Source organism: Panthera uncia, chromosome B4 (assembly GCF_023721935.1).
Source record: "Panthera uncia isolate 11264 chromosome B4, Puncia_PCG_1.0, whole genome shotgun sequence".
In the NCBI taxonomy this organism is placed as follows: domain Eukaryota; kingdom Metazoa; phylum Chordata; class Mammalia; order Carnivora; family Felidae; genus Panthera; species Panthera uncia.
The window spans coordinates 66,611,039-66,629,914 of record NC_064809.1 but is presented as its reverse complement, the minus strand read 5'-3'; the positions used below and the strand labels follow the sequence as shown (position 1 = coordinate 66,629,914).

The 18,876-nt window shown below is 35.0% G+C and overlaps 1 protein-coding gene across 2 annotated transcripts in view; it reads right to left on the bottom strand.

Moving 5' to 3' along the window:
- Positions 1-18,876, bottom strand: part of CNTN1 (contactin 1) — a 364,093-nt gene that overhangs the window by 104,482 nt on the left and 240,735 nt on the right. For both annotated transcript variants that reach the window (XM_049625293.1, XM_049625294.1), the window contains one exon: positions 7,188-7,308. In XM_049625293.1, the coding sequence (XP_049481250.1) occupies positions 7,188-7,308 (121 nt within the window). The remainder of the gene's footprint in view (positions 1-7,187; positions 7,309-18,876) is intronic.

The following is an 18,876-nucleotide window of genomic DNA, read 5'->3' as shown; positions in this document are numbered from 1 at the left end:
CTCTTGGTTTCAGCTCAGGTCAGGATCTCACATTTTGAGATTTTGAGCCCTGCATCAGGCTCTGCACTGACAGCTCAGAGCCTGCTTGGGCCCCTCTCCTGCCCCTCCCCTGCTCGCACATGCTCCCTCTCTCTCTCAAAATAAATAAACTTCAAAAAAATTATGTGTTTATTTCCCATTGTATATCATCTTCATTGAAATGTCTGCTCATGTCTTTTGTCATTTGTCACACTGTTGTTTTAGGGTCTTAAGAATTCTTCACATATTCTGTACACAAATCTTTTGTTGGGCATGTAGTTTGCAAATATTTCCTCCCAGTCAGTAGCTTTCTCTTCGTTATCTTCACACTTTCACAAAGCAAAAAGTTTTAATTTTGAAGAAGTCCACATTATCACTTTTTCATCTTATACATTATGCTTTTGGTGTCAAGTCTAAGAACTCTTACCCTACTCCTAGCTGCTGAACATTTTCATCTTCATGATTTTTCCTGAAAGTTCCATAGTTTTACATTTTACATTTAAGTCTATGATTTACTTGGAGTTAATTTTATATAAGGTTTGAGGATTAGGTCAAGGCTCTTTTTTTTTTTTTCTTTTTGGTCTATGAATGCCCAATTGTTCCAGCATCATTTATTGGAAAGACTATCTTTCTTCCAGTGAAAAACCTTAGCATTTTTGTTAAAAATCATTTGGGCATATGTGTAGGAGTTATTTTTTGTGCCCAGTGATGATGCACCATGGTTCATCAGGCCAATCTTTAATCCAACTTTGCTAGACTCATCCCAGCACTATTAACTCAAAAACTTCTCTAAGAGAGGACTCAGAATTGTGTGTCTTTAATCATAGTGGTAAATCTAATGTACCACTGGGGACTCTACCCAGAGGTTACACAAAGATCTCTCTGGGGACTCTACCCAGAGGTTACACAAAGATCTCTCATGAATCTTTGCTGAGGTTGGTGGTGAGGAAGTGGAGGGTATGAGGTGACTCTGTGACACTCTTTTATTAAATTAATTAACAAATATTTGACATTTAGGGAAACTTATAAAAAATAAGAAATGGCTACTTATGTTCTTGCTACTTGGCTTAAGAAATGAAACATCACTTATAAAGATGTAGCTTCCTGTGGGTCCCCTCCCTCTTCGGTCACATCCTCCTCCCCTTCTGTCTCCAACCTCAGAAGTAACCACCCTCCTATATTTTATGATTATCGTTTTCATGCATTCTCTATATTTGAGCATATAAAATATGCACATACATAGGCACGTATCTACATATATAAAGATATATACATATATATCTACATATATACACATATGCATATATACTCATATATGTCTAATTTGTTATTTTAACAGAAATCTGAAGTAAAAGCAACTACCAACTTGATCAGAGAACAAGTTATCATTCTCATTAGTCCTCAAACCCAGACAACAGCAGCATATCCTGAAGTCTGGCTTATTAGCTTAGTTTGCTTACATTTATCCACATGCTTACTGGCTTCTTTGCTCACCATGCTCTCTGACATCTCAGAACTTTATTCTGGGATTATTTTCCTTCTTCCTGAATTCTACCCATTAGACATTCCTTTATACATAACACTTTCTTTGAGGATAAACTCTGTTATTGTTTGTCTAAATATAACTTTATTTTTCCTCATTATCAATGATAATTTGTCTGGATATACACTTTTTGGTGGACATTTACTTTTCCTTTAGCACTTTGAAGACATAACTCCATGGCTGTTGTTGTATCTACAGCTGCATAACAAATTATCCGAAACCCAGTGGTTTAAAACAGCAATAAACATTGCCTCTCATATCTTCTGTGGCCTAAGAACTTTTTAGTGGCATAGCTGGATAGTTCTTGATCAAGATGTTGACCAAGGCTACAGTCATCTGAAAGCTTGCCTGGAGGATCTGCTTTCTAGATGGGTTACTGGAATGACTGAGAAATTGATACTGGTTATCAGTAGGAGGTCTTATCCCCTCCTCATGTAGGCTTCTCTACAAGATACTGAAATGTCCTCATGACATGGCTTCCTCCAGATTAAGAGTTCCAAGAACCAAGGGAGAAGAAGTGATGTGATTTATGACAGTGTTCAGCACTGTCACTCCTGTTGGCATATGGAGCAACCCTTAGTGTGAAAGGGATTACACAATGGTTGGTATACCAGAAAGCAAAATGAGTGGAGGCCATCTTGAAGTCTGACTCCCCCCAGTTACTTGGTGACTTTTATTGCTGATGCTGATTAGTCTGCAGTCGATGTATTGCGAGGCATTTGCAAAAAGGTATTTTTCACTTTTGCTGTACTTACCATTTTCTATCTATTTTTAATGTTCTTGGGTTTTATTTTCATTATTTATTTTTATTGATTGTTCTTGTGTTTCATTGTGATTCTTAAAAATGAGAAACCATATTTCTCACTGATTTCCAAAAATCTGTAGTCATTATCTTTTTGAAAGGTTTTTCTCTCCTACTTTATCTATTAGTTCTTCTGATCATCTGATTTGACAAATACTGTTTTCTCATTAGATCCTTAATATCATCATCTCATTTTCATAATTTGTTTTTGTTTCTCTGTGCTGAAATGTGTTAATTTCCTCACGTCTACCTCTTAGGTTCCCTGATCCTTTCCTGATCTGTCTCTAATTATTGTTTAACTTATTGATTAATCTATTGTTTTTATTATTTTCAATGATTATATTTATCATTTATAGAAACTGTCCTTGTTTTTCCCCCTCCAAACTGCTAATTTTTATAGTATCTTGTTTCAAACTCATTTTGGCCAGTTCTTTTATTTATTTAAAGATATGGGCAGGATTATTCTCATTCCTATTCCAATGATTAGAATATGTGAAGTACCTTGAACTTAAACACTATTGTTGTCCATCAATCTAACTCCTGGTTCTCTCTCATTATGGCTTGTCATTCTTTGCATAATTTCATATTTGAAGGCTCACTATTTAGAGAGGGTATTCTTCTGCCTTTGCCAAGGCTGTGAGGAAGAACGTATACTGATTTATCCAAAACTTTGGGTGCTTTTAATGAAAGAGTTTTTAGAACACTGAATGAGCATATTGCCAGTAAAGTAAATAGTTTTGATTTCTTTCAATCAGTGCAACTTGAATTCTATATATAGGGCTTCCAAAACCATACTGCTTGAATAAAGGTTACTTGTGCAAAAACAAGCTCTATTCTGTACAAAGACTAGCAGAAACATATCCATAGTGAAAGGACAGAAGTAGTATAAAAGGCAACTTTGGAAATCAAAAGTGCAAATCACACAGTAAGTATGACCCCATGATTTGAAATTGTTTGCATAACTGGAGGAATGGACAATGTGCACCACTTTTATGGTCTAATCCTTGAGCATCCATTGGCTCATTTAGTGGGTAAATAAGTTGAAGTCCTATAGATTTTTAATTTTCTTAATGTTTATTTTTTGAGACAGAGACAGAAAGAGAGAGAGACAGAGCGTGAGCATGGGAGAGGCAGAGAGAGGGACAGACACAGAATCTGAAGTAGGCTCTAGGCTCTGAGCTGTCAGCACAGAGCCTGACGTAGGCTCGAATCCATGAGCCGAGCCACGAGATCATGACCTGAGCCGAAGTCGAATGCCTAACCAACCGAGCCACCCAGGTACCCCTAAGTCCTATCCATTTTTAAACATAAACATTTAGGACTGTTACAATGACTTGTAGCTGATTATTAGACCATTTTCTATAAATTGGTTTTGGTTGCCCACATTAGCTATTGTTTTCCTTATTTCTCAATCCCATCATACATTAAACAGATAAAGGGTGGAAGATGAGTTTTCTTTGGGCAAAAAGCTCCATGAAATCAGATCCAATGTTACATTTTCCTTGGACTGTTTTTTTCCTATATTTAATTTCATTTTATATGTAGAAGCACTCAGATTTAACTAATGCAGTGCCTCTATTCTAAACTCAGTTTAAAATAATGATGAAAAATATAAACCGAAAACACATTTTTCTCTCTCATAGAAATTCCTTTCATCAAACTTTATGAACATACCCACATTCACCCATCCATGGTTACACACACACACACACACACACACACGGTGTGATAACAATAATTTTCATTTGTATTCGTTCCCTTCAGGGTAACATAGGCTAAAAGAAACCATAATGTCTAAGTTACATCTGAATATTTCTACTTTCATTTCAGCCTTCTGATAAGGCATAACAGTTTACACACTAAACTAGTTTTATTGTCCAAAAAATTTATCAGGGATCATCAGAGGAAATTACTTTCCTCTCTAACCTGCTCACTGCCCCACTCCTAACACTAATTTCAGAATCAGCAGTTTAGATCACTGACATCTGAAAATGAATTAGAATTAGTTCATCTCGAATCTGGCAAATTCTTTATATATATATATATATATATATATATATATATACACACACACACATATATAATGTCTAATATATAACATATTCAATATGTTTTGAGACATATATTCTTGGAAGGTTGAGTGAAAATTGAGTTTTTCAAAAGCAATTCATAATCTAAATGTGCTACTAGATCTCACTATGTGGAACTTGTTAGTATTTTTTTTTTTTTTTGGCATGAAATGAATAATCATCCCTTAGTTTCTCTTTTTAGAGAGTCTTGATCTACAAAAGGGAAAGAAAGAAAAACAGATTAAGCTTCTTGGCCTTTGGGCCAAAAATGGTCTTTTGGGCCACTGCCAGCATTGGAAATCTGATAAAATTATAAATCCACAATATACAATTATAAGTTCCATACACACATATGAAATTTTGCATACAATTTCAGGAAGTCCATGGGACCCCTTGAATCCTGTCTATGGACTCCAGATTATGATTTCCTGGACTAGATGAGAAAATAAATTAAATGGATAAATGGACCAATAATAATATTACTTGAGGCATGCTATATTTTCTTATATATTACTCATCGTTACTATAATAATTTTAAAAGAACTGTTTAATTTTATATCCCATGACTTAATATATAAAGCATATTTGAAGGTTTAATTTATATACATTTTGTGGCACAAGCTATGCAAATATTAGCTTTTTTAATAGCAAACTTCTCTTGACATAAATTGAATACCTTTTATATTAATAGAAATAAAGTTTGGAGAATGATTATAACTTGCAGACTTTTAACAGTACTAAGCAATACTTTTTATCTGCCTATATGGTTGTTTTTTAATATCCTGCTGTAGTTTAGGGGCTTAAAATGTTCTATCGTGTTTCTACTGAGTGCACTTGCCAGGTTCTATTGATTTAAAGTATTTTCTCTGGAACTAAAAAGCTTACAGAAAAACCTTTATATTTCCAAACAATACCTGTAATAGCTTCCTTTTATTTGTTTTACCTCTATAAAAAACATACATTATGATGATTCTTAATTACCTATGTGTGGATAATACCATTAATACCCTGATTGCATTTGCCAAACTTCTTCTTCCTTCTAAATACTGGGAATTTACCATACTCTAATTATATAAAAACACTGCTGTACAAGCGTTGTAACATAACCCCTTTTGTAACATCAATGCTAAATCTGTTAATATGCAAGCAATTTCCATTAAATACATACATAGGCTATTGCTAAAAAAGGCTTAACAGCTAGTAGTCTGACTGGAAAATACAGGGAACTAGTCTCTCTCTCTCTCTCTGATAACTCTTGAATGCTAGATGTCCCAGATCATAAAATACTTTTAATGGAAATACAGAATTTAAATGCACTTTCTTCAAGTTAGCATAAGAGATATATGCAATGAATGTCTAAGTTCATTTGGATATGAACTTCAGCTGGACTTCTATTACTCCATTGGAGAATATGTTAACTGGACTATAAGTCTTCTCAGCATTTCCCCAGTATGACTTGGGGACTCCATATTACCATTGCTCTAGAGGGAAATACGGGAGATGTATGAGGTTGAATGAAACTATAATGATCCAGAAAGGGTATGAAGACAAACCACATATCTCATGTCATTTACTAAATATTTGTTTGATTGTGCAAAAAGTGTCTGAACAAGTGTGCAACAAATATTAGTCAATAAATATTTCTAGTAGATGAAATATGAAAACATAAAAACTTTAACATAAAAAAGAATAAAATTAAAATGTTAACATGACACTGAGAGAGAAAAAGAGAGCTATGAAAATATGAAATGGAATTCTGCAACTCACTTAAGGATTAATAAAAAATACATATGTGAATTTCACAATCCAGTAGAGAAGATAACTCATATGCACAGATTGCTATAAAATGCATTATAGAAAGTAGTAAATGTTATGAAAGTTTAGAAGAGAAGGGCTTATGTTGGTGACATCAGGAAAGGACTCATTAATTTGGTAATACTTGAGCCTAGCCTTGAAGGGTGGCTTAAGACTTGGGCAACAAATAATGACTACAGGAAATGGAAGCAATGTTGTGAACCAAGGAACACAGCTGGAAATCCTAGGATATTTTTGTAGACTGGTGGGACACTGGAGTTCGTTACGTAGAATGGTAAACAGGCTGAGGTCAATACATGGACCTTCTTGGTGCTTAGTTAAAAGGAGTGGTCTTTATTCTGTAGGCGGTGAGCGAAGAGCCAATGAATGATGTTTTGAGATGGCCTTACAGCTATACAGCAAAGATCAGTATCAAAGGAGCTGTATTTTCAAAAAGGGCATATTCCAGCACATTCTCAATTATATATAAGAACAAAAACACTGCTCTGAAAGCTAGCAACAAATAGAAACATGATGCATGTATAAATCAACTTCTTATTCTAAGATTACAGTAATAAATACGTAACACTTGAAGTTATAGTAAACAGTATCAGTATGCTTTTTCCATAAAAAATAAAAATGGAAACACTATTCTCAACACATGAAAAGTATTAGCAGAAACTGAGAACTTCTGGTAAATACTGAGTTTAAAAGCACAAACATTTAGTAGGAGGTGTGTGGTGTAAGTTTCTAGAAGACATGTAGTTAGTAAAACAAACAAAATCAGTGTTGTTTACTACTTGTCTAGCAAAAATCATTCTTAAGCATGGATGAGGAGCTGTTCTCAAGGACCAAGACTCTAAATATATAAGAATTCATACCAGAGTGACCAGAAGATTATACATAGTTATGCAAGTCAAATACCTTTGGTTTCATAATTTTAAAATGTTGAAACTCTTACCTCGCACAACAAGATCAGCTGAAGCTGAAGAATTGTCCACGATTGTCTGAGCAGTGCACGTGTATCTCCCAGCATGCTTCAGCTGGGCATTTCGGATGAGCAGTTCTCCATTGGAATCCAGCTGTTAGCAAAGACAGCAGTCATTCACGTCAGTATAATCTTCACCAATTTTATGGCATTTAGGATTCAAGAGGTACATTTTCTCCCTAACAAAATGAGTACCATGAAAAGGTATATCTTTTAGATATGCTAACTCTGTCCTATGTCTTTTAATGACAATTCTGTCTTTACTTAGGTTACTTACAGTCTGGACTTTGGTATCTCAAGAGATAAATAAAGTGAGTGAATTGTATAAGATTCCTTTTTTTAACATTTATTTATTATTGAGAGACAGAGAGACAGAGCATGAGCATGGAAGGGACAGGGAGAGGAGGAGACACAGAATATGAAGCAGGCTCCAGGCTTTGAGCTGTCAGAGCCGGATGCGGGGCTCAAACTCAGAAACCGAGAGATCATGACCCGAGCTGAAGTCGGACACTTCACTGACTGAGCTACCCAGGTGCCCCTGTGAGATCCTTTTAGTCCTAATATCTTTAACATTCTATTATTTGTATTATCAGAAGGCCATACAGAGATAAAATATTTCACTGATATCTTTAAAAGATAAATGATAAAGTCTAAACCTCTTCATTGTAAATGTCAATGAGGATAACTAAATGGTAGAAGGCTAAGAAGAATTATTAATTTGGTTTTGCAAAGCCAATATAATTAATTTCAAGATGTACTAAGGTTAATTACACAAAGATACTAAAAGTGTGTAGAAACTGTCAAAATGGACTATTCTAATATTTTCCATTTAGGTCAAAACATAAGCTCCATGTAGGCAAAGAATTTTGTTTTCTCACTGCTCTATTCTTAGCATTTGACTGATCAATATATATGTTTTGAAGAAGGCTGAGGGAGACTTGCTTGTGAGAGATAAGGCACCATCTCAATGCAATTTCTAAAAATAGTTAATATTTATTGAATGCCCACTCTGTACGAGGTGCTGGGCTATGCAAGTAGGGAAGTGTGTGTGTGTGTGTGCGTGTGTGTGTGTGCGTGAGTGAGTGTATGAAATCTCATTCAATTCTCTTCTGACAACAGTCCTATGAGATAGGTCCTATTCTGTCCATTTTATTTAAGATACAAGTGAGACTTAGAGTAGCTAAGTAATTTAACCAAGGTCACTGAGCTTGTTGCATAGTGGGATCATGCTCATTATCTCCAAACTATTCATTTAGAGAAAAATTTGGAAAACTCAATTGTTAAGTAGATCTTTCATTTTCTCAAGAACCAAATATATTGATTTACTATTCTAATCACAAATATCCAGCTATCTTAAAAGATGAAAAATTGGTGATTAGGTTAATGTCTGAGAAAATAAATGAGGATAATTTTCATATGATATGATAGACCTACACATTTTTAAATTTTGGTTTTTTAATGACTGTGCAATGAAGGCTCTACTTCACCATGGGTTTTGCAAATGGCCCTTTCATATGTTAATTTCCTTCTGGTTTTGGAAAGTATTCTGGTTTGCTATACTTGTTTAGTTAATGAGATTAGGAATGCAGGCATACCTTGAAGATATTGCAGGTTTAGTTCCAGAGCACCACCATAGAGAAAGTCAAATGATTTCTTTTTTACTTCCCAGTGCATATAAAAGTTATGTTTATACTATATAGTCTATTCAGTGTGTGATGACATTATGTCTAAAAAAGCAATATACATACCTTAATTTAAAAATACATTATTGCAAAAAAATGCTAACTATCATATGAGCTGTCAGCAAATCATAATCTTTTGCTGGGGGAGGGTCTTGCCTTATTGATGCTTGCTGACTGATCAGGATGGTGGTTGTTGAAGTTTGGGGTGGCTGTGGCAATTTCTTTTTTTTTTTTTTAATTTTTTAAAATATTTATTCTGAGAGGGAGAGATAGAGAGCAGGGGAGGGGCAGAGAGAGAGAGAGAGACAGAGAAAGATTCCCAAGCAGGCTCCTTACTGTCAGCACAAAGTCCGATATGTGGCTCAAACCTATGAACAATGAAATCATGACCTGAGCTGAAGTCGGATGCTTAACTGACTAAGCCACTCAGGTACCCACAATTTCTTAAAATAAGACAACAGTGAAGCTTGCCCCATAGATTGACTCTTCCTTTCATTAAAGATTTCTCTGTAGCATATGATGTTGTTTGATAGCATTTACCCACAACTCAACTTCTTTCAAAATGGGAGTTCATCCAGTCCCTGCCCATGCTTTATCAACTAAGTTGATTTAATATTCTAAATCCTTTGTTGTAATTTCAACAATTTTCACAGCATCTTCACCAGGAAAAGATTCCATCTCAAGAAAACATGTTCTTTGCCCATCCGTAAGAAGAAACTCCTCATCTGCTCAAGTTTCATTATAAGATTGCAGCAATTCAGTCAAATCCTTAAGCGTCACTTCTAATTCTAGTTCTCTTGCTCTTTCCACAATATCTACAGTTACTTCCTCCAATGAAGTCTTGAACCCCTCAAAGTCATCCATGAGGGTTAGAAACAAATTCTTTCAAAACCCTGTTTGTGTCGATACTTTGGCACCTTTCCATGAATTTCAAGTGTTCTTATTGGCATGTAAAACTGTGAATCCTTTTCAGAAATTTTTCAGTTTTCTTTGTCCAGATCCATCAGAGAAATCACTATCTACGGCAGCTATAGCTTTATAAAATGTAGTTCTTAAGTAATAAGACTTGAAATGAAAACACTAATTTTAAAAGATATATGTACCCATATGTTTACTGCAGCATTATTTACAATAGTCATTATATGGAACCAGCCCAAGTGTCCGCTGATAGATGAGTGGATAAAGAAGATGTGGTACACACACACACACACACACACACACACACCACACACCGGAATACGAGTCACAAAAATGAAGGAAATCTTGTAATTTACTACAACTTGGACATATTATTCAAAATGAAACAAGTCAGAGAAAGACAAATACCATAGTATTTACTACATATGAAATCTAACAAGAAAACCCAAAATAAATGAACAAACAAACCAAACTCAAATACAGAGAACAATATGGTGGTTGCCAGAAGGGAGGCTGGTGAGGGAATGGGCAAAACAGGTGAAGGGAATTAAGAGGTACAAACTTCCAGTTTTAAAATCACAAGTCATGGAGATGAAAAGTACAGTATGGAGAATATAGACAATAATTTTGTAATGATGTACAGTGACTATGCTTATTGGGTGAGCACTGAGTAACGTACAGAATGTGTTGAATTACTGTGTTATATGTCTGAAACTAATAAAACATTGCATGTCAGTTACACTTTAATTATAACTTGAAAGGAATAATAGACTTGAAAGTTGAAATTGCATCTTGATCCATGGGCTGCAGAATAGATGTTGTGTTAGCAGGCATGAACACAACATTAACCTTGCTGTACATCTCTATCAAGTCTCTTTGGTGACGAGGTGCACCGTCAATGGGCACTATTATTTTGAAAGAAGTCACTTTTTTATGATCAATAGGTTTCAACAGTGGGCTTAAAATATTCAGTAAATCATATTGTCAACATATGTGTTGTCATCCAGGCTTTGCTGTTCCATTCACAAAGCAAAGGCAGAGTAGATTTTGCATAACTCTTACCAGCCCTAGGATTCTCAGAATGGTAAATGAGAATTGGCTTCAACTTACAGTCACCAGTTGCGTTAATCCTCCACAAGAAAGTTAGCCAGTCCTTTGAATGTGTGAAGCCAGGCATTGACTTTTCTCTAGCTATGAAAGTCCTAGATGGTATCTTCTAGTATAAGGCTAGATTTGAAAATGTATTGTTTAGTGTAGCCACCTTCATTAATGGTCTTAGCTAGAGCATGTTGTTGCTGCTTCTCCACCAGCACCTGCTGCTTCACCTTGCATTGTTATGTTGTGGGGATGGCTTCTTCCTTCATGCCTCATGAAACAATGTGTGCTAGCGTCAACTTTTCCTCTGCAGCTTCCTCATCTCTCTCAGCCCTCACAGAATTGAATAGAGTCTGGAGCTTGCTCTGGATTAGGCTCTGGTTTAAGGGAATGTTTTGGCTGGTTTGATCTTCTATCCAGACCACTAAACCTTTCTCCTTACCAGCAATAAGGCTGTTCTGCTTTCTTATCCTTCATGTGTTCACTGGAGTAGAACTTTTAATTTCCTTCAAAAACTTTTCCTTTGTATTCACAACTTGGTTAATTGTTTGACACAAGAGTCCTAGATTTAGGCCTATCGTGGCTTTCAACATGCCTTCCTCTCTAAGCTTAATGATTTCTAGCATTTGATTGAAAGAGAGATGTTGACCTCGGCTCGGGTTATGATCTCATGATTCGTGAATTCAAGCCCGGCATCAGGTGAGCACAAGCCTCGCTTTGGGTGGCCCTGCTTCTCTGTCTCTCCCTCCCTCTCTCTCTCTCTCTCTCTTCCCTTTGTGAGATTCTCTCTCTCTCTCTCTCTCTCTCTCTCTCTCTGCCCTTCATTCACTTGTGCCCTGTCATATGTGTGTGTGTGTGTGTGTGTGTGTGTGTGTGTGTGTGTGTATGCATATATATAAAGTGAGAGATATGAAACTCTTTCTTTTACTCAAATACTTAGTGGGCATTGTAGGGTTATTGACCTGATTTCAATATTGTTGTATGTCAGGCAATAGGGTAGGCCAACCACAGTCAGAACACATACAACATTTACTAAGTTCACTGTTTCATATAGGTACAATTCATGGCATGCAAAAACAATGACAATAGTAACATCAAAGATTACTGATCACAGATGACAATATATATATTGTCACAGATGTCATAACATGTTATGTCACAGATGACATAACAAATATAATAATAATGAAAGTTTGAAATATTGTGAGAATTATCAAAATATGACACAGGGACACAAAGGAAGGAAATGCTATTGGAAAAACAGTGCTGACAGACTTGTTCAACATAGGGTTGCCACAAACTTTCAATCTTTAAAAACACATTATCTACAAATGGCCATGAAGTGCAATAAAACAAGGTATGCTTGTAATCACTAGTTATAATCTGAGCACATTGGTTCAGTTGGTTATAATGGGATCACTACTATCTCCATATAAAGAACTTGTCAGTGGCCACACACATTGTTCCTTGACAGTAACCAGTCTTAGTAAAAATGAAGATAAAGGATACACAATTTAATGTCAGTTGGGGGTCTTCTTGTGCCCTGAGGTCTAGATTGACTAAAAATCCAGCTTCGAAGATTTCTGAAAATTCTTAGAGTAGGAGAGTATTTTCCTTCTGCTATATTTTTTAGTTATTTTGGTGCCACCAAGGAACACCATACAAGAAATTTAGCTCTTTCTCTACTTTGTCATACAACCTAGTAACACAAGGTACTCCCTAGTAAGGTGGGTTTACTGAATTGAAGATGATGGAATTGGTTGTATCCCACAGGGTGGGGCATATCGACATTAAAAATGATCATTCACTACATATTTCTACTCTTAAAAGTCCTGTTGGCCATATTTTTACTGGGGATTTCAAAGTGATTTTACCTTTCCCAGTGCCCTGCCATCTTGCTGGCATGCACTCCTGCTCCCATCTCTTACTTCTCTCTGTTTTCCCCTGGAAACAGAGAATTACTCTTCTTTCTTCATGTTAATCTGCTTAATTCTACGACAGCTGCTTGGATTGAATAATATCTATTCTTTAAAACCTGAATTTCTGTTCTTAGGTTTTTTCCCCATTTTTAAAAAATCTCTTAATCCTCAATTCATTTTAATCTGGTTCCCACCTCTTCAACTTATTTTATTTGACTTCTAATAGCATTTGAGCTTTCCTACACACTCAATTTCCAATCATCTAGGACAACGCACTTTTCAGAAACTTTGAGGGCATTTTCAACCCTCTTCTTCAACTTCCTTATAATTCAATCATAAATTCTTGAATTTATCCATTCCTCCCATTACCACTATCTCTTTCTTTTTCTAAGCTACCCACATCTCTCACTGAACTACTATGACCTATTAGACCACAACCTCCACCCTTATTCTACTCTATTCTCTTCTCTACTTGGTACCCAGAGTGACCTTTTTAAAATGCAAGTGTGATCAAATCACCCCTCTTTGTAATAATACAACTTACTGAAAGCTTTAAAAATGTTCCTCTTCCTGGAATAAAACCTATATGTGTTATAATGACCAATCTGGTACCATTTTCTAGAGTCTGTCCAATATTGCAGCTTACCTAGTGCCCCCATTTCACTTACTCTGCTCTCCAGGAGAACATTCCCTTTTTAGGCCCTTAAATGCATCTTGTTCTCTCCCATCTCTGGTTCTTCATAGTGTTTCCTCTCCTGGAATGTGATCCCCCTCATTCACCTAAGTAACACTCTCCACTCACCAATACCGCTTCATTTCCTCAAGCAAGACTTTCCATTTTCTCTTGTTATATTTTGTCACAGCACATTTTACCTTATGTCATATAATACATCTCAACTGCAATAAAATATTTGTACAACTGTATGATTAAAGTTGGTCTTCCTGGAGGACTATAGGTTTTATGTGAGGAGAAAACATGCCTGTTTTGTTCATTATTGCATCCTTATGTTATATATGTACAAAGCTGTCTTCTACTGAGACATGATAATTTTTTGAGGGAGGGACTAGATCGTATTTATTATTATATACAAATTAATTATATCTGACATACAGGGGAAATTCAACAAATATTACACAAATGAATTAATAAATATTATGTAAAATGTTTTTATTAAATTCTTTTAGTAATTTTGTATGACTTTTTCAGGTAAGATAATAATATTATAAGATAAAATAACCAAATTAAGAACTATTGCTATCCACATACATGAGAGCAAATATATATAATAATATATTTCAAACTAATTTTATTAGGAAATAAAGTTTTAGCACTAACATGCAAATTTATAGAAAAAAAATGCAGTTAACATATAAGAATGGAAACCTCTGAGTTTTTCAACCACTTATATGTGCTATAAAGAATCTGGCCTTGGGGCGCCTGAGTGGCTTGGTCGGTTAAGCGTCCGACTTCGGCTCAGGTCATGATCTCACGGTCTGTGAGTTCGAGTCCCGCGTCGGTCTCTGTGCTGACAGCTCAGAACCTGGAGCCTGTTTCGGATTCTATGTCTCCCTCTCTCTCTGCCCCTCCCCTGTTCATGCTCTGTCTCTCTCTGTCTCAAAAATAAATAAACGTTAAAAAAAAATTTAAAGAAAAAAAGAATCTGGCCTTGTCGGAAGAGAGGTCTGTTATTTTCTCAGCCTCTGGAAGGTAATCTATACCGTCTTTTTCTGTCTGGTACTGGATAGACTAACAACATGATTTAGAGTGGGTGTTAGAGACACCTGTATACTTTTAGACTTAGGGTCTAACACTGTCTAGTGACTTAGGTAGTGGCATTGGTCATGTGGTATCAGTCCAATCTTAAGACTGACATTAACCATATGGTCAATCAAACATGCCTACATGGTTAAGCCCCAGTAAAATCTCTGGATACTAAAGCTCAGGTGAGCTACCCTGATTGGCAATGCTCTGTGCACATCGCCACACACGCAGGCTGATAAAGTAAAGCATCTTGACTCTACAGAGAGAGAACAATGGAAGTTTTGTATTTCGTATTTTTCCTGGACTCTGCCCTACGCACTTCTTCCATTGGCTGATTTTAATTTGTATTCCTATAACAAACTGTGACCATAAGTATAATAGCATTCAGGAAGTTCTGTGAGTCCCTTCCAGCAAATCAAAACTGAGAGTGGTTTTGGCAACCCCTGGAACTTGTAGTTCATTTAAGAAGTGAAGATGGTCTTGGAAACCGTACCCTTTCGTAGTTGGCCTAGTTCCTCATAGTGACTTACTAAATAGAATTCTTCTGAGAAAGGAGATAAAGAAATACTATGGTATTATTTATAAATACTTTTTAAAAAATATTTGAGGTAAGGAGAGAATAAATGTGTGTGTATAGTGAAGGTAGTAATAAATTTTTCTTGAGCTATCATACGGGCCATTATGGCACATTAGCCAAAGTGTATATGTGGTTTACCACTTAGAAATTTCCCAAACCTAAATCAAAAGACCTGAAAAATATAAATGCCCATTCCTTCCTTCCCCTTCCCCCATGAGTAATTTTCTAGTGAGAAAAAATAAAATTATAGTAAAATAATCTAACTTAAACATTATATATTTGTAAAGCATACGGCTTCAATGTGCTTTCACATTCTTAACAGCACTGTACTGTAATACTAAATATTCAGTAATGGAAGGATATTAAGTAAAATCTTTTTTAAGTTATTATGACATAAGATAATAAGGTATATTTGAGAAAACTAATGTGTGCATAAAAAATAAAAAGCAGTTCTATTATATGCTTTCATTATGTGAACTCACTACCCTGTTTGATTCCTATGTTAGATGAAAGCTAATCCTGTTGCTAAACTCACACTATTTCAATGAGCCATGTGATTAGACTGGAATTTAAAAAAAAAAAAAAAAACTTCAGAAATATTAAATGTTTTCATTCAACCTCAGAATAAAAAATTGAGGGCAGAAAAATAATATAAAAATAAACAAGTTGTGACAGCATAATTGCCTTTAGTAAAAAATTTGTATTCTGTATACCTAATATTCTTTTTTCTTAATAAAATGGCTTTTTCCTCCAGACTCTCAGTTTGAAACATATTGCTGTTTACATATTCAGTTATTTTATTCTCAGAGAAATAATGTGGCATGATTTTTATACTTTTCACATGTAATGAAAACTGCAAACTATTTTATGTCTTAACATTATATTAAATATATACTATTTTAGAATAAACTCTTTAAAAGTTTTAATTAAAACTATTATAAAAATTTAATGCTAAAGTAACTTTAATGTCAGCAAGTTTTAAACATTAGGACTTAGGTAGGTAATGACAGACTTCTTGTATATCATTACCTTATACTTATAATAATAAGGGATTTTAACATTTATTTTCATTTGCTCTATATTTGGTAAAGGTGTGGCACTGGAATGTCTCAAGGAGGAAAGCAAGGGAAAATATACTATATCATTTCCAAGATAGTTGTGTATGTATAAGAGCTTTCCTGAAGTTTTTATAAATGGTAATAGCTCTTTCCATACCTCAAGAGAAGCTGAAGTTCTCAGTGGTCAGCAGAACGCTTACAAAGCAAGTAAAGATCATGGACCTCAGCACATTCTAGCCACAAATTAGATACGAATGCTCTCTATATTTTCACTAAAAAAAAACCACAGCTTGGCTGAATTACAAAATGCTTCCCTTCATGTGAGGAGAGTTGAATCACATACTGGAAATTGTGATAGCACAGCTCAGGGATGTTCCAAAGTGTATATGTGGTTTACCACTTAGAAATTTCCCAAATTTAAATCAAAAGACTTCCAAAATATAAATGCTCCTTCCCCCCTTCCCCCCTTCCCCCTCCCCCATGAGCTAAATCTACAAATTCATCTCTGCAGTATAAATGAATCTGAATTACTAAGATATAAATTGAATTAATCATCATGAACAAAGAAATAGGTTGTATGGTGCATACAAGGTCTAGATAAAGGCTATATATATATATCAATGAAAATGGCTAAATATCAATGAAAACATCTATTTTGTTCCATTGAAATGCAGAAGGAAGGGGCAGATACAGAAGTTTGAAGGAAAGAATATCCCTTAAAGAGAATGTTCTAGAAACTTAGAAGCAAAAGCTATTGAACATGTTTGATACATGCTATATCTATGAGAGATTAAAGAAATTCTCTTTTTAGTTTTGGCTTGTTAGATTAAAAGAGGCATAACTATAGCAGATGTATCACTGCAACTATAAACTTCAATATCACAATCACCAACACAATTTACAGCCTTAGTTAGGGTTCCATAGGTGTCAGACACTATTATAAATAAATATTCTATGTGTGCAGACTCACTTGCTCTTAACAGCAACTCTGTGAGAGAGACACTATTCTTAGTCACATTTCAGGGAAGAGGACACAACACTACTATAACTAAAGCCACTACTATTGCCAGTAGTGATGGAATAGAATTGCTGCTGATAGAACACTTCTGCTGCTACTAATCCTACTATCAAAACCGCACCTGTTAATTGCATTATTGCTGCTGCCACTGTGGCCACTATTCTTGAACTCCTTGGAATAGCTGATCTAATTTATTAAGTGACGTTTAGATGTCTGGCAATATGCTTTACGTATATACATTTACATACCTTTTCTTATGTAGCTTTTATTATACTCAGGGAGATACTATTTATATTTCCATTTTAAGGACAAGGAATTTGAGATTTTAAGTTGAGGGGCTTGTGGAAGGCTCCACAGTTAACACTCATTACTGGTGTTAAACTGTTTCCAAAATTCTACTTTATGAATCAGACCATGGGATTTAAGTTCACAGTTTTGCAGGTAAAAATGGGTATCTTCTCATAGCAGAAAGAATACAATGCTATTATTTTACATAATTATTTATTAAGTTCTTAACTTATTTAAAGGTCCAAACATGAGAAAATAGAAAGAATACTACCATGGTCACCTGTATACCAACCATTTGATTCAATAATTGTAAATTTACCATACTTGCTTTACCTAATTAGTAGCTAGCTAGCTCTGTCTTTCCTTGTCTCTATACATACAACGTGTCCATCTTTTTGAGTATTTGAAAAATGAATAACTGATATTATCACACTTTCACTCCTCAAAATATTAGATTGAATCTCCAAAAATGGTTATTATCTTACATAATTGCAAAACCATTTTCACATGTAACATAATTAACACCAATTTCCTAATATTACCTGGTGTAATATTACCTACCTAATATTCAAGTGTTACTACCTAATATTACTAATATTACTACCTAATATTCAAGTGTTATTGTATGCAATGCTTCAGCATTAAGATTTAATGTGGAAATTTTTTTAAAGGTACGACTTAAAAACATTATGAAAATGAAATAATATTATCATAAAGACTTAAATTAGGGAAGTGGTCTAGGATTATTACTAAGGTAACCAAGTATTTACAGAGTCAATGTAAATATTGAATAACTTTAAATTTGGTTATTTTGATGGCTGAAGTGTCCAGTTTTGATCATTTGGACAATTTTATTTATTTATTTGTTTTGTTTCTTTTTTTAAACACTTAATATTTTCACTTTTTTTTTTAAGAGAGAGCAGGTGAATGAGGGAGAAGGGCAGTGGGGAAGAGAGAGAATCTTAAGCAGGCCCCATGCTTAGCACAGAGCCCGATGTGGGACTCGATCCCATGACCCTGGGATCATGACCTGAGCCTAAATCAAGAATCAGAGCTCAACTGGTTAAGCCATCCAAGTGCCCCTATAGTTGAAAGTAAGCTTGGATATTAATTTGTATAGCTTCACATCAGTTCCCATTAGCCTTAGGGTTCTTAAGATCTTCAAGGATCACTTGGTAGAAGAAAGGGATCATATGGGAAGTTCTGTGGGACAACAACCTCACCTTCTTGTCTTTTATTTATTGGGCTTCTGATTTAAATTCTCTTTGCAAAAAGGATTCTGCTGCTAAAAACTTGTTGTTGTTGTTGTTGTTGTTGTTGTTGTTGTTATTTTAAAACTTCTGAT